The sequence below is a fragment of the Vanellus vanellus genome (assembly GCF_965231255.1).
Source record: "Vanellus vanellus genome assembly, chromosome: 2".
NCBI classification, from domain to species: domain Eukaryota; kingdom Metazoa; phylum Chordata; class Aves; order Charadriiformes; family Charadriidae; genus Vanellus; species Vanellus vanellus.
The window spans coordinates 28,523,299-28,549,949 of record NC_138906.1 but is presented as its reverse complement, the minus strand read 5'-3'; the positions used below and the strand labels follow the sequence as shown (position 1 = coordinate 28,549,949).

Sequence of the window (26,651 nt, the reverse complement as noted above, 5' to 3'; positions counted from 1 at the left end):
TGGTCAGTAGCAATGAAAGGAAAAGAATCTAGTACTTTCTTCTGGGATGGAAAACACAGAATTTTCTTCCTGAGTTGCAAGCTGTATTCTCTCTAGAACCTTCGCAGAAGCTTTCAAGTGGAGATGTGAAAGCCCTAGGAGAGTTGGGTCTGGTGTGCTCATTTCTTATCTAATCTCATAAAGACACAAAATACAGTTACATTAAAAAGAACAGGAATTTCTTGTCTTAGTGTAATGAGGGGGATGAAAATCTGTTTATTTTCCAATAAGTTTATTGCAAGGTGATGTGAACATGTGAAGAAGTAGAAAACATTCTAACTTCTTAAACTGGAGTGTTGTTAAGCACTTGTTATTAAACTGTTTTATTTTTTCACTACAGAGTGGATTTTATTTCCCCATGGACAAAAATAAAAAAGATACCTTAACTGTTTCTACTTCTCCCTTCTGTTCAGTAAAGTAGCAAAGTAGGAGACGTGATAGACAGTATTGTACTACTGTACAAGACTATACTGCCATCGAGAGGTGTTGGGTGATATCATACCAAATGCAGAGTTGAAGAACTACAAAAATTAAAAAAACCCAGCTTGTTCTTAAAAATTCACATGTGTGTGGATGCGTAGCCAGCTGTCCGCTTCTTAAAGTACTTCGAACATTTTATAGGTATGCAGATTTCTAGCTATGTGTATATGAGGAGTTCTTGGATGACAGAGGTATTCCCTTTCATTTTCTTGCTTTACATCAAACAAGACCATAAGTACTTGTGATTAGGTCAAATGTTAAATTCTTTCAGAATCATCTAGGCCCTTTGTGGGCCCTTACAGATAATTATCTATGCAGTACCTCTAGGTATCTACTCCTATAAATAAGTCACAATTACAGTTTTTATTTTAATCTCATGATTATAACTGAAAAGTAATAGGTTTGCTTTTACAGCCAGATGATTTGTTTCTTTAAAAACTGATTGAAAGAAGTGATAAGCAAATCAGAGTTGAGAGTATTCAAGTGTGTAACTTCAGTATAGAAAAATGGTGTTATTGAGAACTACAGTTGATAGTTTATCCCAGAATGATTTTTGTGACACTTAGTGGAGAAGTCATTAAGCTTGAGCAACCTGATCTTAAATCGTGCTTATTCTGGCCAAAAAAGTAGTTTCCAAGTTCTGACCTTTGGGAGCATATTTTAAAATTTTAAAATGAGATACACTTTCAACTGCAAAAGTTAGCAAACAAGAAGGTAACGTTCTTCAACTTTTGGCCGAACAGAATGAACGAGCAGTGTGGTAACGATGCACCGATGATGTTTTGTCAGTTTCTTCCCTAACAGTTTATACCAGCACCGTGAAGAGACTGGAAAAAAAATAGATTAAGGAGATTTCTTTTATTGCATTCACAATGCCGAAACTCAGAAAGAAGACAGAAGCCATGCTATTGATTCAAGCTACTGATTTGGAGATCGGGATGTCTGGAGACTCTTAGAAGTTGAGTGTGTTTGAGCTAGGGGGACACACACACTGGGCATACAATTAACCTCTTTACCTCAAATCCCCTTCTTGTAAAACTAGAGCCATTGTACTTTCCTCACAGGAGCACTGGGAGGAAATAGCCATTAATATTTATGAGACGCTTGCATACTATGACGATGAATAACACAATAGGAGTTACCAGTACTAGGCAAGCAAGAAATCATTTCATTAGAGAGTATAGTAGCCATCTCCAGCTTGCTTCCCCCTCATCTTGAGAGTAAGGAGCTGCAGTTACCAGCATAGATGGTTAAATAACAGGGTGATAAAAGCTCCCCGCCAGGTGACTGTACTCGTTACCACTAGAACTGCCTTTGCACGGGCTGATAAACCAGCCTTGCTCTCCATCACAAAGCAGGCAGGTGGCAGAAACCCTCCTACCGAGACCCTCTGTCAGGTATTGTAGGGCTCATCGCTTTCAGTTATTCACCATTTGATTTTTGGATTATATCTTTGATCAAGTTCAGAGGATGACAAAGGTGGTTCAGGGAGTTCTGGGGTAGTACCGAGACAGTTTTGTGGATAGACTTCATCGGAAATTTCCAGTGTCGTTCTTCAGACCTCCTTTCCGGGCAACCAAACAGATAGTCTTTTTAGTAATGCCTCGTGCACGCAGGTCCCAGTGTTTTAAAAATTTGAATGCAGCAAGCTTGATTGTATGAGGTGGGTAAATAATTGAGTCCCCATTTTTCAAATAGCAGAGGTAGTCTTATGGGATTTACCCAGAGCCACAAACATGCAATGCTGCAAGTGTCAACACAGCCAGGTTGGACACACAAACATAAACATTTATATGTGCTAGAACCTGAAGTACTTCCACTTGTGTGAATTCAGAAATTATTTGCCTTTATTCTCCTTTGAAAGCAAATGTATGTTTCTATTTCCGTTCTCTAAATATGGCATTCACTTATAAACATTCTTCTAGATTTTTAAATTACTCAGTGTTTTAGTGCATTAATAATCCTAAATTAAACTTAATTTTGTTGTCATCTGTTAAATTTTGATAGGGTTTTCCTGTAGTGAAAATTAAAAGAACGCTTCCCATGGAGTCATGGCACAATGAACTGCAGGAATATCATACTGAGAGAAAGTACTTTGTTTGCACTAACAGATCACTTGGTATGAGTTTTTAAGTAGTGTGTTCTAGAGGAGGGCTGTGGTATAGCAAACTTGCAAATGAACGTTATCACCTGCAATTGGGATTTTATGCTTTTAAGAAGAAAATATGTGTGATGTCACGTGGGAACACTTAATATTTGTAATACTTAAACCAAAATGTTTATTATAGAGGAACTTGTAACTCACCATAAGGACCTTTCCAGGATTTTTCTTTTATTTTCAGACTTTGCAAGATGAGTAGACAAGTAAAAGAAAGTGTCTCAATTTTTTGTTTTGAATGCTTGCTTACTGAATATGTTTCAGTTTAAGTGCAAAACTGAAGTCAGCATATGTGCCAAATAATTTATCAGTCTAATTTCTGATGGCAACAAGAATAGCAGTTTTATATGTACCAGGATTCTGGTTTGGTAGAAGCAGTTAAATTAAATTATGCCAATTTGGAAGTCAAAACCAGTTGAGTTACACAAGAGCATGCTTTTTCTGGTCAAAATAGGAAACATTTGGGATATTTGGGGGGTTATGTAAAGACTTTAATTTGTAACCACACTATGTATGCTCAGTCTAAGTGGTAGACAAGAATAGTTGTTCGTGCGATTTGCCGTTTCTTCAGCACATTATTTAAACCATATTACTGTGCATATTTTTTATTTTGAATGATAGTTAATCTGAGCCATGATTAATTCTTTTAACATTTGGATAACTTAAAAAAGATGTGCGCATAGTGTTTACATACTAGACATGGCTAGATGCAAGTGCTTTTAAATGAAGCTTATTTCATTTTACTCGTTACCTTCTAGAAAAAAGTAGTTCTCCTTCTGTTGTGGGAAGGATGAGGGTTGCCCTTTGCATAGTTTGTGTGATTTCAGAACCTAGAGAAGGGCATAGCTGTTGGGCCACATCATTAAGAAATTAGCAGAAGTTAGAACGACACTCTGTTGAATTTGGGCCAGATGGAGTTTGAATGAGTATTTTTTGAATACACTTAGGTAACAGTCATGTTACCTTTTTTTCTTGTTTCATATTTTTAACTCAGGATCTGTCAGTGTAGCAGAAAGGTTATGCCCTACAGTACGTATTGTGAATGAGATGAACTTTACTAGAACTAGCAGGGAGTCTAAACCGCTTGCCACCATTGTGTTTTAAGTCTAATTTTCATAATTGGTTGAGTGATATCTTCCCACCAAATGGAGACTGGCACATTGAAAACATTTAGCAGCTCTTGATTAATGGAATCCTTCAGTCTATAGACCTTCTTTATTACCTGGTGCACAAATAATGATGTGGAGCTCAGACTCTGGCATCAAACAGCATTTCATAGAATCATAGAATTGTCTAGGTTGGAAGAGACCCTTGGGATCATCGAGTCCAACCATCTACCCTACTCTACAAAGTTCTCCCCTACACCATATCCCCCAACACCACATCTAAACGTCTCTTAAACACATCCAGGAATGGTGACTCAACCACCTCCCTGAGCAGTCTATTCCAATGCCCGACCACCCTTTCTGTGAAAAATTCTTTCCTAATGTTCAGTCTAAGTCTACCCTGTTGGAGCTTGAAGCCGTTCCCTCTTGTTCTGTCATTAATTACCTGTGAGAAGAGACCAGCACCAACCTCTCTATAGTGTCCTTTCAAGTAGTTGTAGAGAGTGATGAGGTCCCCTCTCAGCCTCCTCCTCCTCCTCAAACTAAACAGTCCCAGCTCCTTCAACTGCTCTTCATATCATTTGTCTGCTAGGCTCTTCACCAGTTTCGTTGCCCTCCTCTGCACTCGCTCCAGCACCTCAATATCTCTCTTGTATTGAGGTGCCCAAAACTGGACATAATACTCAAGGTGTGGCCTCACCAGTGCTGAGTACAGGGGCACAATCACCTCCCTACTTCTGCTGGCCACGCTATTTCTAATAGAAGCCAGGATGCCGTTGGCTTTCTTGGCCACCTGGGCACACTGCCGGCTCATATTCAGCCGCTTGTCAATTAGAACCCCCAGGTCTCTTTCTGCCAGGCAGCTTTCCAGCCACACCTCCCCAAGCCTGTAGCGCTGCATGGGGTTATTGTGGCCCAAGCGCAGGACCTGGCACTTGCCCTTGTTGAAACTCATACCATTGATGTTGGCCCAGTGATCCAATCTATCCAAGTCCCTCTGTAGAGCTTCCCTATCCTCCTGGGAATCAACACTCCTGCTTAACTTGGTGTCATCTGCAAACTTGCTGATGATACACCCTATGTCCTTATCAAGATCATCAGTAAAGATGTTGAACAGAAATGGTCCCAACACTTGAGCCCTGAGGCACACCACTTGTGACCGGCCGCCAGCTGGATTTAAATCCATTGAGCACCACTCTTTGGGACCTTCCAGTCAGCCAGTGCTTGATCCAGCAGGTCGTATGCTCATTCAGGCCGTGCGAAGCCAGTTTTTCCACGACAATTTTATGGGGAACAGTATCAAATGCTTTTTGAAAGTCCAGGTATACAATATCAACAGCCTTTCCCTCATCCAATATTCTGGTAATCTTGTCATAGAAGGAGATCAGGTTCGTCTGGCAGAACCTGCCTTCCATAAACCCATGCTGACTAGGCCCGATCCATTTCATGGCACTGAAACTGGTAGTTCAGTAGGGTTTTAAAAACACAAAAGATATCTGCAGTTCTGGTCTTTGGAATCCATGTGTTCTTTGTTTTATGAACTCATGCCAACATTGAAAACGCTTCTGCCAGACTTTTACTCTTCAATAGTATGTTTTCACTTTCTAAGTACTGGCATGCACATCTCAGTTTCTTTACTTAGTTACTAATTCTTCCTTTCACTTCATTACTTGCTTTACGATGTTATTGGCTCATCAGCATTGTATAAATTGGTGTTGGTGAATGTATTTGTGCAGCAAGAATTGAGCTAGTGTCTGTCTGATGTACTGCAGTGTCCTGCAGTGGCTGACCTGCTGCCTCACTGGTTTTCCCAACCACTCATCGGCGGGGGGGGGGGGGGGGGCAGGTTTCTTACCTTGTGAGCTGCAGTTTATTAACTAATACTAAAACTCTTTTCTGCTAATAGCTTAACCAACAGCAGCAGGATTAAAAATGTCTTCTCTTGAATGTAACAGGAATGTACACTGCAAATAATGTAACAGGTTAATGTACTGCCTTCCACTTTTGATTTCAGGCTGGAGGTTCTCAAGTGATCTTTACCAATCCACTGGAAATTGTCAAGATTCGATTACAGGTGGCTGGAGAAATTACTACTGGTCCACGAGTTAGTGCCCTCACTGTATTACGGGACTTAGGCTTCTTTGGTCTCTACAAGGTACGTTTTTTTCGTTGTTCTCCCAGACTTTCATATGTGGACATAGTTCTACTTTAAAAAAAAAAATCATTATTATGTGATACTATATGTTCATTTTTCATTTCTAATTAAGGAAAGAAACTGTCTTGTGTTTTTAGGCACGTGGATCTTACTAAGATTTCTTTTTTCACTTCAGCAGGTATAAGTATTGTTCATTGAGGATTAGTTTGTGATTCTTGATGTTCTGCCTGGTGTAAAAATAAACTTATTTTCATCTACTTCATGATACAGAGCTTAAAGTTTTGGAGCTGTGCTTTTGCTCTGCTGTGTTTGATTCAGCAACTTTCCCAGATGTCATTGTTAATCTGGTGATGGGAATTAATTGCAGCACAATAATAGTGAAGAAATACAGACAGTGGGAGCCCAGCATAAAAATAAACTACTAAAGCGACCTTCCCCTTGCTAGTTTAGAAGAACATTGCCACAAACAATACCAGGAAAAGCTGCTTTTATGGTTGTATACTACAGATTCTACAATTCTGCTTTCTACATTACTGTCCTCACATAGATATGTAAATATATAGAAATAAAGTTAGGTTTAATGTTAGACTGCAGCAGGATTAGAAATATCTTCTGTTGAATCTAATAGGATGTATGCTGCAAATAATTTAAGGGATTAACATACTGCCTTCTGCTTTTAGATGAAGGGGACTAGATGTGGAGGAGTACGAAAGGTCTTGGGGCACTTTGAGATAGCCATTGCCCACAATATTGAAACAAAAGCTGCAAAGAGTGCCATATACTGCAGAGTACCATGTGGTGTTTCTTCAGATTCTGCAGCCTACTTCTCGGGAGAAAACTTTCACACTAACCATTTGTCCCAGTATTTCTAGTCCAGCAGGCAGTATTCCTCTGTTTCTTATTTACAGCAGTGCAACTATAAATTGAAGATGCTTCAAAAACCACGGAATGATCCCCATCCCCCTCCTCCACAATATTTAAATTCCATCCCCATTTTTAAGCACCCAGTCCTTTTAAATTGTTCTGTTAACATTACAAAGAGGAAGCCTGCCTGCGAGTAGATGTATGTATGTTTTGGCCTGGAGAGAAGTTGCAGGTCTGAATAGGATTTAATGGGGAGTTGGTTTTCCCTTTAAATTGACTTGCTAATTTTTTAGGTGTTTTACTGAAGCTGATGCTGTTATGTAAACTCCTAGTAAATAGCATTATGGTGTTGATCAGGTCAACATTTACAACTGAAAACATGGACATGGTAAACAGTCTGCATCCCTGAGGCTGTGCAGGAATGGAGGGCAGCTACTGACTTTTACTTGGACTAGTAAAAATAAAACATGAAATGAGAAAGAGTTTACTAAAGTTAGCATTTTTTAGATTTTCTTTTTTCCTCAATACTTCGTCTTGGTGGCTGAGCAGAGTTCGCTACATTTTTCCTTTGTTAATTGGCATTAATGTCTCGGGTCGTATTATGAATTATTTATCTTTTCTAGATACTTTGTAAATATTTGTAAGGAATACACCTGAACAGGGGCTGGTTACAGCACTATGTTGCATTGAAACAGGCAGTTATTTAATCACGAGCTACACGGTTTTGTTGGTTCATTCATTTAAGTCCATTTACCTCCACAAAAAAAAAGCCACAGAAGGATTTTGTTTTGTTCTTACTCTTCTGTTGTCTCTGTTTCTGTCTGTCTCCAGCCCTCCAGCCTGCTCCTTGCGTTCATGTCCTTTTGAATGTCTAATTTGGATTCATTGCCTACAAAAACTTGACTGATTTGACAAAACTAGAGAATTTTAAGCTGGCGATCACAGTCATCCACCCAACAGAGCACAGGCTACGTCAGAAGGCTTGTCTCCAAGCGCACCCTTACTCACGGCTAGCTCTGTCATTGGGCAGGTTCCTGTGGTTCTCCACCCAACACTTTGGCACTGTAGCCAAAAAAGAAATGGCAATCCTGTCTTCCCCCTTTCCCGTATGCCAGCGAGAGTGTTGGTGCAGCCATATAATGATCTGGAACAGGAAACGCCTTAAAGCTAAAGCCTCCTCCTCCTTTACAGCTTAGTTTATTTCGAACTCAGACCAGCTCACTTCGTAGCTCCTCAGGATGGTTGTACTCAGGTGAAGGGAGGAATGGCTTCGTGCCATGGGGAACCCCTCAGTCTGTATCAGAGGAGTTTTATAATGCCTTGAGGTGCTTGTGGAACAGCAGAGTTAGAGGCAAAAGCGGTCCTCTTACGAATGCTTGTGCTGAAGCTGGCCGTGCTGGTGAGGCCAGGCAGGGATTAATAATAACTCATTGCATCAAAGCCACCAGCCCCAGAAAATGCTGCCCAGAGACATCAGTGGTCTAAAATGAATTTCAGACGAGACTAGATTTGGTAGGTGCTACCTTCTCTGGTGGTGCTTCTAGTAAATTAATTTAGTTGAGTATAACGACCAAGTGAACATCAAATAATAATTAATGTTTTACTAATGAGAACTGAAATATCTTGGTCCATTTGGAATGCTTGTACTCTTAATGAGTCAAATTAGCTTTGAAACTGTAAAACAGGAATGAGGATTTTGTGTCTATCTCAGTACTTTTCATGCTATTCAGTCTAACATGAACAACTCTTTGATGTGCATCTTAAGTCTTTGCTTTACCTTTGTCTTTTGTGTCTCAAGACACAAGACTTATCTCAAGCCCTGAATGTACTTATTTTAGTAGATCTAAGTAAGACTCCATACGTACTGCTGCAGAACAAAAATAGATACTTGTTTTAGAAAACAGTTTTATTTGTGAATCTTGGAATTTGTTTATAGGCTTAGTGGACCTTCATGTAAGTATTCCAACTGTTTGAACACTTAGACACCTTAGCCATGATTTAGGACCAACTGATTAACTTTCTTTTGCAAGTGTTGAAAGCAAAATTCTAGAATTTTCATTTCAGGAATTTTCATTTGAAATAAATGGATGTCTTTTTTTTTTTTTTCCCCTTATTTTTTTCTTTAAAAAAACTCTTTAACAATCCAAAATTTAAATGTAATATTTTATTTCATAGTTGATAACAAAATTTTTTGTTTTCATTTTTTTTCCGTTTGGTATGGCCTGAATTTTTTTTCTTTTGTGGCGAAAAGAAAGCAAAACTAGCAAAAATTAACCACTCCATCAGTTTTAGTTCAAGACCCAAATGTTCCTCCTTTTCTCCTTTTCCACTTGACTTGTTATAAATTATTGTAAAACTGCTCTAAGAAGGGTTGACTGCAGTTTTCTACAGCAGTTTCCACCACTAACCACCCAAATAATTCACTTCTGATGTCTGTATTAATGGATATCTAGTGCCTGTAGTGCTGTGTCCGTGGAAAAGGTGAAGAAGGCCACTGCCTACATGAGGCCAAGTAGGTCAGGATAGTACGAGAAGCTGTACAGAGGGACAGGATCCTCTGTTGCCTACAGAATTTCCTTGAAGGTCTTGCTTTGAGATGGGAAGAATCTAACGGTTGGCTGGTGAAATCCACCAAGAGCAAAGATCAGTGATTTGTCTGTACTGCCGGTAGTGGAGAAAATAGGCTTTTTATAGAGGCAGAATAACAAGAAGGATAGAATAAATGGAGGGATATCACATATGTAACAGGAACATGAAGCCCAGAAGACGTGATGTTCACTTGAAACTAATATAACCATAATGATAATTTTTCAAAATAGAAGCACAGATATTTTAAAGCAGTTAGTTTTTTGTGATGAATAAGAACGTTGCCAGTCAGTCTGCAAGCTCATAGTAGAGCTGAGGTGTTTCCATTGCTTGTCAATGTGAGTTTACTTCTGTGTTGGTAAGTTACAAACCTCTTAAATCAGGACTGGTCGTCCAGTCTGCTGCATGCTGGCTTTTCTGTTTGTCTTGCTCTGCTTTGGTGCTGGTTCATTGACCGCTTTTCAAGGACTGCAGTGAAAATTCTCTTTTCCCAGTTCGGAAATAATCATCTTGAAAGCTGTTCTTACCACCATAGATCAAGCCGGCATGCTCTGCTTAGTTCCTGTGAATCTTTTATGCTGAAATTCAGGTGAAAATCTGTAAAGAGTCCCATATAGTAGTCAGCAAGGAAGAATGTACTTCCATTAATTTTAACTGCAGCCAGAAGATGCGAAGAATTATGTATGTCAGTCTTAGTTTCATGAGGCAAATTCTTGCATGTTTTAACAAGATCTACTGCTTGTTGTTTGAATTCTTATATTTTGTATTAATTTCTACCTATGAAGCACTTTATGTTGATTTTAAAATAAAATGCCGACACACCCCTGATATGGGTAATTTCAGTGTTCCTGTCTTGCATTAACAGAGAAAATCAAGGCACAGACAAATAAATCTTATGTCTCGTGTCAACAAATTAACAAAGGAAATGCTATGTAAACCCTTTTTGCTTCCAGCTGAGTGAATCTTGTATTGATTATGATCATAATTATCCCAACATTCTAGTCCAAATGAATAGCCATTTGAGGATCACAGAGAAGCTGAGTTGCTAGTTTTGTTGCCCCTCTATATTAGTGAGATTGATGTTCTTTTGGGTCATTCATTGGCATGTTAATGTGGTGCTTTACTATGCTAGGGACACAAAACAATTCACAGTAGTACTCAGCTGAGATCTCTGCTCTGTGCTCGGCTCTATTTGGAGACTCAATATTAGAATCAGAATAATTTGTGTTGAAAGCCAGTCTGGAGGTCATCTCGGCAACCCAACCCAGTATTTGACCACCTTCATGGTTTATAACAAACAAATCAAAAAATAAATCCAAAACCCCATCACCCTTTTCCTAATGCCTAAGTGGAATTGGCCATGTTCCAGCTTCTGTCCCTTGCCTCTAATAGTTCCACTGTGCACCTTCAAGAAGAGTTGTCTTCTCTGTACCCTCCCTCTAAGTAGTTGAAGAGAGCAGTAAGGTCTCCCTCTAACTTGCTTTTCTAAGAGTTAAGCACGCTGCATTCCTTTGGCCTCTCCTCATATACTATGGGCTACCCAGCTGGCTTGATGGCCTTGCACTGAACTCACTCCAGTGTGGAAACATCAGTCTTGTACTGGAGAGCCCAAAATTGGACACAGGACTCCAGAGGTGGTCTTACCAGTTCTGAATGGAGGGGAATTCCAGAGGTGCACTTCACTTGCACCCTTGCTGCTACAGCCCAAGGTGTGGCTGTCTGTCTTCTCTGCAAAGAGGCGTTGCTGACCCACGCTTAACTTGACCACCAGTACTGTCCAGACTTTTTCTCCAAAGCTGCTTTCCGGCCCTTCAGCTTGTATTGCTGCATAGGGCTGTTCCAGTCCAGATGCAGGATTTTGCATTTGCTGATTTGAACTTCGTTATGTTCTTGCCAGCCTATTTCTCCATCTTGTGAAGATGTCCCTGAGTAGCAGCCTTGCCCTGTAACACACTAGCTACTCCTGCAGTTCAGTATCATCCACTAATCTGCTGAGAGTGCAGCTCATGTTCCTCCAATTTAGCTATGAAGATACTATGGTAGCCCATCTCAAAAGGCTTGCTCATAGTCAACGTGTACCACATCCATTGCTGTCCCCTCATCCACAGATCTGGGAAACAGGTTGGTCAGCCATGATTTGGTAAATCCTTATCGGTTGTTCCCAGTCTCTCTCTTGCCCTTCATATGGTTGGAAATAGCTTTCAGGAGCATTTGTTCCGTAAACCTCCCAGGGACAGAGGTATGCCCAAACAGTTTGTAGTTTCCCAGATCTTCCTTCTTGCTCTTCTTCAAGATGGGCGTGATGATTGTCTTTTTCCAGTCATCAGGACCCCCTTGACTGACTTGACCTTTTGAAGGTAATAACAGCCTCACAGCTACATCAGCCAGCTGTCTTGGCACCAGTGGAGGTATCTTCTGGTCTTGTGCATTGTGTATGTGCAGATGGCTTAAGTGCTCTGTCTGTAGGAAATAATGTGCTCCTGCAGACTTTTCTGGTAGGCTTATGGAGCTGAGAGGCCTGAGTGCAGATTTTACTAGTAAAAAGCAAGGCAAAAGTAATTTCTCTGCCTTTTCCATGTACTTTATCACTAGTTTTCCTGCCCCTGTTGAGCAACAGCCTCACAATTTGTTTAGTTGTCCTTTCACTGCTGATGTGCCCTTTCTTACTCCCCCTTCACGTCCCTTACTAGGTCCAACGCCAGCTGGCCCTTGGCTTTTCTGACTCCATTTCTGCATCCCCAACAGTGGTTCTGTATTTCTCCTGGGTAGCCCATATTCACCTCTGCTTCCTTTTTACTTTCTGCATGTAAGCTTAATCATGAGTTCCCTCTTCATGCACACTGATCTTCTCACATGGTTGCTCAGCCTTCTGCACAGTGGAATGAACCATCCGAGTGCTTTGAGGAGACTGCCCTTGAAGATCAGTATTATCTTGGTGTACCTTTGTAACTCTAAAGTTTTTATTTGGGGTAAAATTGCTATCATGGTGCAGAGAGGTCCAGGTCAGATAATTTAGATCTCCTCTCCTTTTCCTTCCCCACTAAAGGTCTGGAAAAACAGAGGGCTTTTTTTCACTTCAACTAATTGTCCATCATGATAAGTACAACGATTTGAAGTCAAAGCTTCCTCCCAGACTCGCTGTACCTTTACTACGTGTTCAGATACTAGCAATTCTTTATTGATATGCAGCTTAGAAATAAAATGCATGTTAATTCCAGCAATAGAACGATTTGACGCACAGCTTGTTAGGCTAACTGCTGGGTTGAACCCCCGTAGTTCTTTAAAGTTGGAAAGCAAATATTTTTTTCTGCCTGTGTCTAAAATTCTGAACTACATGTGTAAATAAGTATTTTAAAACATTGTGCTTCTCAAAACCCAACTGCTCCTTTGGGGAGACACGTAGCAGCACTTTTGCAGAAGGAATTTGCTTCCTCTGTTTGTCCTCTTTCTGCCAGTAATTGTTGCTGTGAAAGCACCAGGCCATGGAAGCTTACAACTAGTAAATTCTTCTGTAGCTACGGATGTTCTGTAGATGACAGCTATTCTTAAAAATATAGAGACAACATATCCCAGTCAGGGAAAATACCCTTTAACCGGTAATGCGAAATGTCATTTGTGTGGGCAGAAATGGGAAAGGAGACATTTCTGCTTTTCAGTATTTTTAATAGATTTTATTTAATTTCTGGTCATGGTAGAATATTGTAGTGATCGTACAAGATTAGCTAATACATTTTCTGTCTTCTGCCTGTCTTACACAGTAATATGCATAAAGTCCCGTTAAAGTCAGTTGAATTTATATTCTATTGGTTTCAAAAGACATCTTTAAAGTGTTCATGTAAATACACATTGTAAGTACACCTACCTATTTTGTACATCATAGAAGCTCATATCCATATAATATCTGCCATGAAATGTTTAATAAAATATTACTCTTTTATAAATTATCATTCTGAATAGTGCTTTACAGCATAACAGACAGTGCCACTCCATAATTCTGCACAGCGAAGTTATTCTGTGATCCCAAGAGGACGGTAAATAATATGGTAGTAAATGATTCTTCAAGGATAGGATACGTTGGTTGTGGTAATGTTTATGATTACAATTACTAGAAGGTATTTAGCTCAGATTTATGCTTTGGCTGATACCGCCAACACAGTTTGCGTTTCCAAAACTAGTCAGAAAAGCTTCCAGAAGTCTCTTCTTCAGGGGTATTTTTTTGGAAACTTCAGAAACGGGCTTCTGATGTGTTGACCTGGAAAGTGTAATCTCAGTTGACAGGATGTGTATTAAGCTCCCGCCTGGTAGCTTTGATAACAGCTGAGGTATTTCACCTCCTGAAGTTGTGGGTTTACAGCAGGATGATAAACATAGAAAAGAGAGCAGTAAAAGTTTTGAGTTACATTAGTTTGCATGCACCATGCCTGTTTATGACCATGTTCTCCTATGTGAGAGCCTGCTCTTCAGATATTTTCGTTGAAAATAAGCAAAAAACCAAAGCCCTTCCTCCTAACAAGGGCTATAATTTTTGTCTGTAAACTGAATCTGAATTGCTGGCACTGCATTTGAAATCAGCGTATTATTCCTCTAACTTGATGTGCTAAATCGGTTTCATTTAATGGGTTGGTATCGATATATGTGAATAAAAACCTATAGCAGCTTTTAAGGCAATGTTGTTTTACAGTAGAGGAAATTGCAGCCCTTGAAAGCAAATGCCAGCAATATTTGACGGACTGCTACAAAACCTGTTAGGTGCTGCTAGGGCTCCGATTCCAAAGGGTTAAGTCTGTAGTAAAACCCAAGAAGAATGCAAAATGATCAAGAAATGACATGCTGCCTATTGTTTGTAGCTATAGGATCAAAATAACAATTATACATGCCAAATAAATTCTAAACCTATAAAGGAGAAAAAGAGGGGGTGGCTGTAAGTACAGGTGCCAGAAGCATTAAATAACCCTCTCAGACAAGGTGCACCACTGTTGTCTTGAATGCTGCTGGGTCCCCCCAGTCTGGCATTTTTCCCCCTGCACTAGACAATGTGCATTCACTGCAGGAGACTAGGTTAAGCCTGCGTCTCCCAGACCTGCCGGCTCCTTCTGCCCAACCCGACACAGAGGTGCCTTTGTCAGTATAATTACCCTCCCCTTGTAGTAGAAATAGTTTGTTTAGAGCCTTATTTGCAGGTAGAGCTGGTATAAGCAGGAATTAGCATGCTAAAGAACCTGCCCCAGCACTGACTTGCGCTTATTTATCAGAATCCTTGACAATCAGGGTGGTGGGTTTTTTTTTCCCCTCCACTCGTTTATTCAGTCAGATACTATCCGAGATTAAGAGCTTTAAGGTTATTAAAGAGATTGAAGATGGGAGCCAACTGGCTGTTGTGTGAGGGAGGCGCATGTCATGGTGTGTAGGATCTCCCAACAATTTCATGCCTGGCAGGTCTGCACCTTGGCTGCCAGAATAAACTCGGGCGGATGATCCTTACAGCTTGCTGGGGATTGATTAAAACTCCTTTTGGCTTTCAGCACGTTGTCCACATCAAAAAGGTGCGAGAAGTAAAATAAATGTTTCTTTTGCTTTTCAAGATACTGTGGCCAATCTCCCTAAGCCTTCCTAATTGGCCTAGGCTGGTTGCGGATGATTAACTTGAAGTTAAATGAGGCCTGCTTTTAAACATGCTTTCCCAGACTTTAAACGGAACGATGGGGGGAAACTTTAGACTGTTGCGATACTGGACCGGAGCCAAGCCGGGTTATTATTAAAGTGGATCCAAGTTTTAATCCAGGTTTTGTTTACACTGAGCCAACTAAGTTGATGGACATCTCTCCCTCTCTGCATACCTGAGCGTATATTATTAGTGATATTAACAATATGCCGTTTCTGCCTCATGAAAAAGGGCCTTTTAATGAAGGACGAGGAACATTAGCAGCTCGGGCTGAGTTAAGAGTTGCTGGCATTTGGAGTTTATTGATTTCCGTAAGTTATTTTAACTATGTCGAGATATTTCAGAGTATGAAAAAAATGCGGAGGAAAAAATGTGCGCAGTGTTTAATGACAACATGGCAAAGAAAATAAAAGTAATGTGCCCTGAGGGCAAAGGCAGCAGGAGATTTGCTCTGAGGAAAAGCATGCTCTAAAAATAAATCTTTGAAGAAACCATGTCGGTCTGTGAATGTTTCGTTAGTGAGTTTCGTAATTTTTCTCTGAGGTAAATACGGTGCAGACATCAGACCATTAAAAAATTGGGTTTTCATACAGAACTTGGTAAAGCCCTACTCTTCTTTTTTTTTTTTTTTTTATGTGAAGATTATAGGTAAATTGTAAAATGGGCTTCTGTTGTGCGGGAGAGGACAGAATTCTCGTGTCTCCGGTGAATAGAAAAGATTCACCACCTCCGTGCCCTGAAAGTAAAGTGTATGGGCTTTCCAGGTGATTTTGAGAGGAGAATCCAGCCCAGCATCACTTTGTTTGCTGGCTGATAACCCCATTCAGCATGGGGGAACAGCGGAGTGGCTGCAACGGCAGCGCTTTGAGGTCCTTTATGGCATTTTCCTTAATGTATCTAGAAAGGCATAACGAGAGCCAGCGACTGGCAGCATAAATCAGACAAATCCAGCTGAGCAACATGGCAAAGGGTCTTAACAGCAGGAGTCATTAACCTCCAAACGGACTGTCAGGGGAAGCGGTCAGTTTTCAGCCTGAAAACGTCAAGAAATAAGCAGAGAATGTGTGGTGGAAAGCAGCTGGGGTTGGAGCAGAGCGCATTGTGCTCACCGCGTAACTGAGTCTGTGACACACAGAAGGTCTGACTAGAAGATCTAATGGCTGGTTTTAGAGAAATCTTCGTTTTCTCAGAGGCATTCTCTGACTACAAACTGCACTTGTTAGCATCTCCTGTGAACTGGCTCGCGGGACCTGGTTTTCCCGTCACGCATCCTGCTCGCCCGCCCCTGCCTTGCCTCGCTGAAAGGCAACTCTTCCGTTTTTCTGACACCTTGCAGCTCTCGTGTCTTTGCTTTATAACCAGCATCCAACTTGGATAAGCACTGTATTTTAACTGCTATTATAGTACAAGCTAAGCTTACAGATATGTCCAAGCATATCATTAGATTTAATTCAATTCTGTGGATATTAGCAGGTCCTCTGTGAAACGTCTGGCACTGAGCCATGCTCTGGTAGACCTGTACACAAGTACAGTAACAAGGGCACCCGGGGAGGGCTCGTGGATGAACCTCAAGCAGGTTCACCACAACTTCACCCTTGCTTCAAAGAGAAGTTTAGGCTCACCCATGAACCATTTCTTTCTCAAGCTTGAAAGATTTTACTCATTTTCCAAAGCCACCTCCTGTTTGTGCCTTCCTGCTGGTCTCAGTCTTGGTGTGTTCAGGCTCTGGTGTCCTCTGGATCTCTATATTGAGGAAAGGAAGGCTGCAAGTCCCTTTTGCTGTTGGAACATGGATGTTATCTGGTATTTTACTTTGGTTGACCTTGCCTAGTGGCTTTTTTGCTTTTCCCCTTGCTTGAAAAACAGTTGATTGCTTGCTGCTACCCCAAAACTTTCATTACCTGTTTGCCACCTTCTTAGGTTTGAAGCCGGCGATATTGCTGGTAACTTCGTTGGCTGTCTGTACCACTTACAAAATTGATAGCAAGGCAAATTTAACAATAAGAGCTGAAACTTATTTGAAATAAACCATATCCCAGATCACCTGTACTTCAAAAATTGCAAGTAAATAATCCTGTTACTGTTCTGCAGTGTTATGGCCCTACTCTCTTTCTTTCCCTCTTTCCCTCGATTTATGTTGCATTATCAATTGCAATGTCTGCAGAGATGTATGGCCTGGGCAGTATTTTCCCTGGAGTATTTATTGTAAGTGGGAATGAGAGGGGACAGATGTGCTGTGGCTCAATCTTCTTCAGACACATCCTAAACTCCCGCTACATGTGCACAGCTATAATGTCAACTATTTAAAATTCTGCGAAAGTGTTATCAGAGTTTAGTCCAACACATAACGTTTTCTCTATTACCAGCAAATAACTAGAGTACCAGTGGGTGAGGGAGAAAAAGTAGGCAAGATAAATACAGTGACAGAAATTACTGAACCAAGAAACAATAAATAGACGTTCCTCAGCAGGGTGAAATACATGGATCTCAAAATTTTGAGGGGAAAAATTGCTTTTTCTATAAGTCCTTTGAAACAAAACAAAAAACCACAATGTTGCTCTGTTCTCTGTTGTTTGTAGTTCATCATGTTAAACTTGCTCATTCTCAAAACTTGTTCTCCTTTTCAACACAGGGTGCTAAGGCGTGTTTTTTGCGTGACATCCCCTTCTCTGCCATTTACTTCCCCTGTTATGCTCATTTGAAAGCTTCATTTGCAAATGAAGATGGGAGGGTTAGCCCTGGAAATCTGCTCTTGGCTGGATCAATAGCTGGTAAGTCCCAAATTTCTTTTTGCATGGCACTATATTGCATCTGCAGCACAATAGTTATGGCAGTGAGAACTTTGAAAAGCTCAGAAAAACTATATGCAACTACACTGTATTCTGCAACCTTATGCCCAAATAACAGAAAGCTACTATGCTGTAGAGTGAGTTGATGTTAAAAATAAAGATACTATAAGTTCCTGGTATAATCATAATGTTCAAAAGGCAAAAGAAAGGGAAAGATTTAAGTGCTGATGTTTTGCTATCATATATCATCATTCCTTGTGATGTTAGTGTGCTGGTTTTGGCTGTGTCTGACTGACTGGTGAAGTTTTGTTGAAATGGTTTATAAATAAAATCATGGCATTCGTGAAATTCTTCACAGTTAAAGGAATCTTGAATTTTGTTACACGGAGTCTGTCGTGATTTAACCCCAGCCAGCAACTGGGACCACGCAGCCGCTTGCTCACTGCCATCCCCAAGTGGGGTAGGTAGAAGAGGAAGAAAAAAAAAAGGGGGGGGGGGGGGGGGGATGACCAAAAAACCCACTCATGTGTTGCGATAAAGACACTTTAATAGAGCAGTAATGGAGGAGGAAAATAATAATAACGATATACAAAAGAAAGTGATGCAACACACACAAATCATTCTCACCACATGATGATTGGTTGCCCAGCCCATCCTGAGCAGCAATCGCACATCCCTGCCCCCTGGCCAACCCCCATTTATATACTGAGCGTGATATCTATGGTATGGAATATTCCTTTGGCCAGCTTGCCCTGTCTATGCTCCCTCTCAGCTTCTGTGTGAAGCTGAAAACATCCTTGACTAATGTAAACATTAGTTAGCATCAACTAAAACAGTATGTGTTATCAACATTATTCTCATACTAAATCCAAAATACAGCACCTACTAGAAAGGACTCTATCCCAGCTGAAACCAGGACAGAGTCTAAAAGCCATGCTAGCAGTACAGCTCTCCAAACAAAATGACATAAGATGTGACAAAAGGATGACAGTTACTTGGTACCCACAGTATCCCATGCAATTACTTGGTTTCGTGAGGGTTTTACCCTTACCTTTTGTTATATATGTATATATATTAAACAAAACAGAAAAGCTTGAAAACATTTCTGCTGTGCTGCAGGTTGCTGATTCCTAGCGTACCCACGTATGACAGAGGTGCTGAATGTGTTCTTGAGCACGTGTTTGTTGTAGTCTGCTACATAGTGGATAGGAGAGCCAAATCATGCTTAACTTGTCACAGATGCGTTTAACTTGAGTATGGTGGAGCCTAAGGGAAAAGACAGAGACGCACTTTGTAGACTCAGCTTGCCTTTGCGTCTGCTGCATAGCTGGTCCCTGGCACGGCACCCAGCTTCTACACCCAAAGGGGACCACCATTTGGTAGCTGCCTCCTGGAGATGGCAGCTTGAGAGTCCTCCTCCTGCTATGTCCGTGCTTTTCCCTTCAGGAAACAAACAGGCTTGAAAATTTGTGCAACAGGACCTTTTGTGGAGTGTGTAGCAAGCAGGAGGGCTCACATCAGCAGGTATTTCCATTGTGTTTATTGACGGGGCTACTTGGTCTCCCCAGGCTGCAGCTGTCTTCTTCCTCCAGCATGGCCCCGGACAGGCTGCTGTGACCTGACAGATGAGAAAAATGGTGGTGGCTTGAAGCCAGTACAGATAGGTGGTTTAGCCATGTTTTGTTGTTTGATTTTAAGTTTTCTTCTCCCTGGGGAAACTCTTCTCGGTCAGGATTACACATGGGGCTGTGTCTCTTGAGGAGCAGGGACCGTTTATAGCCAGTACCTGGGCTTAGGATATAGCTAAGATCAGTCAGTTTGTCTTGTTGAAGCATATAGCTCTGTATTCAGTAGCTCCTAGTCCAAAGAAATCGACCTGGCACTAGGAAAACCAGCAGTGTTCAAATGACTGGTGCTTAAAACCCCCTTGTCCTCTCCCCTCCCCCAACCAGCCTCCAAGCCCCCCAACAGGAGCTTACAGCCAGCTTATTTCTCACCCATTTTAATGGAACAAAACAATTTTTGAACTTTAGATCATATTTACAGACTTGAAATATAAGCTGGCATTTTTAAGCCAAGCCATTTCTTAGATTTTCCTATTTTTCTCTTTCTAGCCATTGTCAGGTGATTGCAGACTAAGATAACCGTCCCTTTGAAGTTCAGGCACAGAAGCAGTCTTTATTGTTGCTGATAGGGCTTACCAAACTAGCTATAATGTGAATTTTATCCAGTGCTTCCTGTGAATCCCATCCTAGGTTAACTCTCATGAGCAAATTACAGTGTTAAAGATAAAACACTCATCATACTGTTTACAAAAACGAGGAATTTCTTTTATTGGGTACAAGTAAAGCGTTGTGGGGGCATACGTGTCTGCTCTGGTTTGCCATGAGAAAGTCAACAAAGCCCCCCCCACCTCTGAAATGCTGGCTTGATCTCTGGGCTGATGTCTCTGCTCTGGCCAGGGATCTCACCTGATCATCGGACTTCAGACATGTGCGTGAGCTCCTTCTGGGTGTGAGAAACTCCACCTTTCCACAGCCGGCGGTGCTGGGATGTTCAGCTGGCCGTGCTCAGATGCGCACCTGTGTCCTTTGCTTGTGCTGGGTATATTTTGTTCCTTTTCATTGTTGTTACTAGGGTCACATGCAACATGCGTGTCATCTAGCTTGATCTGCTTCTGGCTTTCACTGTTCACCAGATGTCTCAACCTGTTGGGCCATGGCATTTTCTGAGGAGATGATCTAATATCAGCTACAGGATTTCTACTTAATTTGCTCCATCTGCTTATTGCCTCCATGAACTTCCTTCTCCTCCCCTCACTCCTCTTTTTTATCGTCAGCTCCCGCTGTGCCATTTGTCTCATTTTGATTGTAAGCTCCTCATGGCAGCGACCTGTAAATTTTTATCTGTCTGTAAAGTCTTTTGTCCTGGACACGTAGCTCCTAAAAACAGTATTAGAAACATCTTTAACTGCAAAATATCCTCAGTAATAAAGAATGAGGAATAAGGAGATGGAAGGCAATGGGTAGCAAGCAGAATTGTTCCTAAGTATGTCTTTTGGTTTTCCTTGAAAACACTGGTTGGCTTTTGGAGGACAAAAGTCCGGCTTTAAATTGAAGACTCAACCGATATCCTGGTGTGGATAAGGCTAATCAAAGAGGAATTTCAGCATTTCTGGAGTTCAGAAATCTTTACCGTGTTTTAGTATTTACCTGCCAGACTGACTGCTGTGCAAGTTCAGCTTGTGCGTTATTTTGGGGGTGGGCGGGGGGGTGGGTGGGAGAGGACGGGGACTTCTTATTTTGGTGATACGCACACCCTTACATCTCTCAGAGCGGTCTGCAGGAAGGGTGCTCTGGTGCTTGAAGCCAGACCACGCTGGTTTGGACAAAAGTTGTTACAGAATTATTAAGCCTAAAAAAAAAAAAAGCAAAGGAGATTTATGCATCTACATCTGACCAAGTCGGTTTGGAACAGATGCAGAATGGAAAAGTAATAAAACCATAAGAGACAGTGTCTTCTGGGTACAGTCTCAGTGCGCTTTTTTTGGCGCTTTTTTTTTTTTTTTTTTTTCCATTCTAAACATGGGCAGCCCCGGTTTGGATAGGAATGATTTTAGAAATACCACCCCTTGGTAATTTGGTATTTTTTGCTTTCAGTTGATTATCTGCCAGGGTAAATTTAAATCTTCCTCCAAGTGTTCTGCTGAGGATGTCAGCTGTGGCTTTGCAGCTGAGCACTCTGCCATTCCTAATGAGAAGAATGACCCTTTTTTTAAACCTCAGCTCTCATGCCTTGCTGAGCGTGCACAGCATTATCTGGTTCTCGGGGACATTTCTGTGTCAGGGGGGTGTGCGCGTGCATGTACAGGCTATTCTAGCACAGTGTGCGACCACAATGCCAGGAACCACAGAGAGGCGTGAAAAGGAAAGGGAAAGATCGACCTCACCTCCAAAAACTTTGTGCTTATTAAATATGCAAGTTTCTGGTTAGCGCTGAAAAATCCAGCCCGTGCCTCCCAGCTCAGCAGGAAGCATGTGATATGGTTATTCGTCTAGGAGAAGCTCTCTCTGGGTGAAGCCACGTCCACAACGGCTGCCTCTTGTTGCTTGTTCTTCTTTTCAGCTTCTGCTTAAATCAAATGTAGCTGGATTCTTCTCATGTAAGGACAAAAGACACGGCTACCCCGTGGTAAATGAGGTGTGTAGCTTATGTGACAGTCAGTCGGTGGTACCCACCTGATGGTTTTTGTGTTACTTGTAGGTATGCCTGCAGCCTCTCTGGTGACCCCTGCAGATGTGATCAAAACAAGGCTACAGGTGGCAGCCCGGGCAGGACAGACCACCTACAGTGGCGTTGTAGACTGCTTTGCGAAGATCCTTCGAGAGGAAGGTCCGAAGGCTCTGTGGAAAGGAGCAGGAGGTGTGTAGAAGAGCTTTGATTGCTAAGTGATTTCTAAAAGTGGTTTTTGTCACTTAGGAACTCTTCTCTTTTCTTTCAAGCTCGTGTATTTCGATCTTCTCCTCAGTTTGGTGTAACTCTGGTGACTTACGAGCTACTGCAGCGATGGTTTTACGTGGACTTCGGAGGAGTGTAAGTATGTGGTGTCTGAATCCACCTGGGACCCAGAAGCTGCACTGTGTGGGTCTTTGTGTTCCTCAGTACATCCGGGTCAGGGTCTTCCTCTTACACAGGGCGCGTTGCAAAGGCTTTGTGAATACTACTTAAGCCACACTACACTGGTGGAGGTTAGGATGATATTCCAGTAGCTGTTTCACGGCAAGACATTACCCCATTTTATATCACCGTTTCAAGCTGGGGACCTGTGTTAGTGTAAACAGAGACAGCGAGAGGCTAAATAATGGAGTGGGGATATAACTGCAGGGGAAATGTGACGCCTGCCAGGTCAGGATACGCTCTGCATTAGTCCTCATTAGTTTGGTGGAGGAGCTGTGCCCCTGATTAGGCAGGGCATTTGACATCCAAAAAAGTCTATATGTGTCACCAAGTCCAAAAACTATTTGTTGGAGCTTCAGCTCTGCCTCTTGACAATACAGATGGATGTGCATATGGCTGTTTAACGTGGTCCCAGGAGCAGCTAGCTGCAGACCAGTTATGAAGCTTTGGGGACAGTAGCTTGAAAGCCACGACAAAAATTACTTAAACTCTGCTAGGTTCCTGGGTTGGTTGTGCACTGTAGCAGAGACTTACGAACCTCTTCTCCCCCACACTGCAGTTTTGATTCATGCACTACAAATTTTATCTGGATTTAACCGTACTCAATCCACACGCAGGCTCCTAACTGTTCTGGAAGGTTTTAAAACAGGGTATTTCTCATTACATTGTAGCATTTAATTTAGTTAGTTACTGGGAGGTACTCTCAGATGTCTCATTCAGCATGCTTTATGGAGGAGATTTTTATGATACTGGTTTTATTCTATGGAAATTAATGTATTATTTTTATTATTTTGCAGAAAACCAGCTGGATCAGAGCCAGTTCCTAAATCTAGGATCACGCTCCCTGCTCCTAACCCTGACCATGTTGGCGGTTATAAATTGGCAGTTGCCACTTTTGCAGGGATTGAAAACAAGTTTGGACTTTACCTACCTCGGTTTAAGCCATCGCCACCTACCTCAAAGGCTGCTGCAGCAGTAGGACCCTAAGTTTATTGCTGTAGGTTTTTTGTTATTAGTTGGGAAAGAGCCACTTTTCTAATTGGTTAATACTTTGTTCCTTTAGCTTCTCATCATATAACAGTTTAGCTTCATTTGAGTTTTAAGGCAGTTTTCATCTTAAATGTAATCATTTGTCTTTGTGCTTCCTTAACCAGATCACTGTGAAATTCTTACCAGTTGTTTTAAGTTTGGGACCATGAATGTATTTGTCCACATCTGACATGTGCTTGTGTTGGGAAGACACTAATTTTAGGTTCCGTTTATTGGGGGGCGGGGAGGGAGGGGGGGAGCTGGGTGAGAGCTGTGGACCAGATCATCTTACAGGCAATGCTCGGTTGCAGATTACCAGGGCGGATGTCGCACATCGTCACTCAAATGGAAAAACTCAGTGGATATCACGGTGCTCAAAGCGGAATGATCTTGACTGTACATGTAAATTGGTTATAAACTTAGTGCGTGTCCGCAGAGGTCAGCAAATATATACCCGGTACCTAAGTATGCCAGTACAGCTTCAACTTTTTAAATATGTACACGCACAAGTTCTGTTTCTGGATTGTATTATGAAGCTTTTATGTGGAACATGTTTTTGTAATGGAAACCACATTTATAAATGTTTAGCCGTTGTATTATGTTACTGGTATCAAAATGCTCAAAAGAAAGTGTTATTGTCCATAGTCTTTGCACTTTATGGCAGTACTTTTGGCATTCTACTACACATACGAGGAAATTTCATAACTAGGTGCCTATCTTGGGTTGCTGGTGTTTGGAATTCGGTTTGTATATGCACTTCTATAGTAAAACGCTGCTTGTTTAAATAACTGCAATAGAAAATTCATGCACTGTATCAATGGTACCTGCCTTAACTGCTGGCTTGTAATTGGCAAATAGGTGGTTTCAGATTCTTATTTACTTCATTGAGTCAAAAGAGATTAAAATACTCTAAAAGAAAAGATTTTACTTAATTTTTTGGTGCCTTGCACAGTGTCTAGAAAATTATGTATTTATGAAGATAGAAATAAACCTTTCAAACGGATGTACACATGGTATTCTGTTATGGAAACACAACGATGTCTTGTTCAACTTCACTTATAAAGTTAGGTTAAGATTAAGTTAATATTTGGACCTGTAGGCTATAAAAACACCTGCAGCTTGAGAACAAATTGCCTGCATTTCCCCGTGTAGAAAAGACATCTGTTGGTGTAGGTGTCACTGAAAAAGATAAAAATTTTCCTCAGTCAAAAACCAGGATTGGAGTAAGCTTTGATATTTTGACCTTTACTTCTGGGGGGAGGTTAATGTGTTATGAACAGTCTGACTACCCACTCAGTTGAAGGTACTGTTGAGTGTCTTCCATGATACCTCTTAAGACCAGGAAGAATTTGGTCTTCCTTCTCTTCTTGGGGTGGGGGGTGGGTGCCTTCCACACTGACTGTAAACTGAGGGAATGCAGTATCATTGCAGATGAACGAGTTAGGGATGCAATATCACGTTGTGGTACTCATAACTTGTGGAAATACTGAAATGGAACTCACTCTATTACTGCTTTTGTGTTTGGGTCATCATGAAAATTATTCTCGTGGACTAATTTGCATTTTGAAGTTACCAGTGAAATGGAGTAGTGGCAGGAGTAGTATCTGCAGTGTCATGCACGTGAAAGCGAGGGGAGGAGATGACATCTACCTGCGGCTGCACGTTGGAGCCCGGCTAAACCAGCGTGCAGAGACTGTGCTGGGCTCTGACAGCCGCCGGCTGCTCCCTCCCAGCCCTGTGTATCTGAGTCTCCCCAAGTGACAGCTCCTTCGTTTCAGAAATGGGAGAAAAAAGCCCCCCCTTGTATTACTCCAAAATTAACTGTCAGGATTTTTGGTTAAGGCTTGTCATAAACGTTAAACTTTCTCACTGGAAGCTGCCTGTGCTTGACACTTGACATTTTAGGCTATTTAGGAGCTGGTTTTACGCTTCGTCCCTCGCTTTTGCCTCACGTGCCTTGTCAAGGGTTTCTGTGGAAAATGAGCAGCTCAGGAAGATGTCCGTGTACTGAGCCACACGTTTCCCCCGGTGCCGGAGAGGAAGCGCCTGGCCACATGCATGGGTTCGTTCAGCAGCTGCTCCCTCTGGGCGCAGCCTGGAGAGGGACACCCGGGCTCCACCGGCCAGGGCACGTCCCTCTGCCGCCTCACACCGAACCCTGACACAGCCGGTGCCTCGCAGCCGGGAACGGAAGAGGAATCAGAGTGGGGTTATTGGGAGACTTGCACAACTTCTTGGCTGGTGTGATAAAGACCGTTGCTTGTGTTCGACAAAACAAATCATAACGCAGACCCATTCCCCTGCCTACGGCTGCCCTCTCTTTCCCAGGCCTGGCACTATATTTGTGACTTGTCCTTTATCCCAGGGATGAAGGGACAAAGTGCCTGGCCCGGGGACAAAGCTCAGGTGCGGCTCTCCTACGGCAGGTCCATCTCAGAAGACCACAGCCTTCATCTTCTCCCTGGCAGGCAGAAAACCAAGGCTGGACTGACACTTCCCTCCCATCCATGGTGGCCCTTCCCCATTAGGTGTCATTTGTGGGGTTGCTCTGTCCTTCTGCCTTTCTTTTCAGGGCCAGCAGAGGATGGAGGCAGGGGCAGAAGTGTTGACACTGCTTCCTTAACATGTAACCCCGTTCAAAACATTTCAAAGCACACTACAGCTCTGCCCGGAGATCTTGGGGGAGGATCTGTGCCCACAGTCGGCTTCCTCCAGACACAAAAGGATGCATTCCTGCTCTGAAAAGATGACAGGCCAAGAAATTGTCAGATTGCCTTACAAACAAACAAAGGGGCCCGAGGACAATGTTTAGATGTTTCTCCTCTTCGGGTTTCTGGGTGAGTTGTGCAAAGTGTGGGGAGGAACCGGGTAAAAAGTAAGCTCACTGGCTTCCTGCAGCCCAGCTGACTCCCCTCGGCAGCACTCAGAGGAAACGGAAATGATCCAGCGTTGGCAATGTCACCTGTCCCTGTGAGAGTGGGGTGGGGGTGTCCCTGAAGTAGTTACCCTGTATTTGTGTTTCTCGGTCCAGCAGAAGCTGAGGGATGCTTTTCTGCCCGGTCCTTGGGGAACGGGTTGGGTTTAAGCTGACTTAATATTGACAGTC

At 42.0% G+C, this 26,651-nt stretch overlaps 1 protein-coding gene across 1 annotated transcript in view; it reads left to right on the top strand.

Moving 5' to 3' along the window:
* The window catches only part of SLC25A13 (solute carrier family 25 member 13), a gene marked incomplete at its 5' end in the record, with an annotated part of 83,282 nt that extends 59,532 nt beyond the window's left edge, over positions 1 to 23,750 (top strand). The window contains 5 exons of the mRNA XM_082479780.1: positions 5,798 to 5,938; positions 17,683 to 17,821; positions 22,103 to 22,261; positions 22,342 to 22,432; positions 23,314 to 23,750. Coding sequence (XP_082335906.1) covers positions 5,798 to 5,938; positions 17,683 to 17,821; positions 22,103 to 22,261; positions 22,342 to 22,432; positions 23,314 to 23,503 — 720 coding nt within the window. The 3' untranslated portion in view covers positions 23,504 to 23,750. The remainder of the gene's footprint in view (positions 1 to 5,797; positions 5,939 to 17,682; positions 17,822 to 22,102; positions 22,262 to 22,341; positions 22,433 to 23,313) is intronic.
* Between the last annotated feature and the right edge of the window lie 2,901 nt (positions 23,751 to 26,651).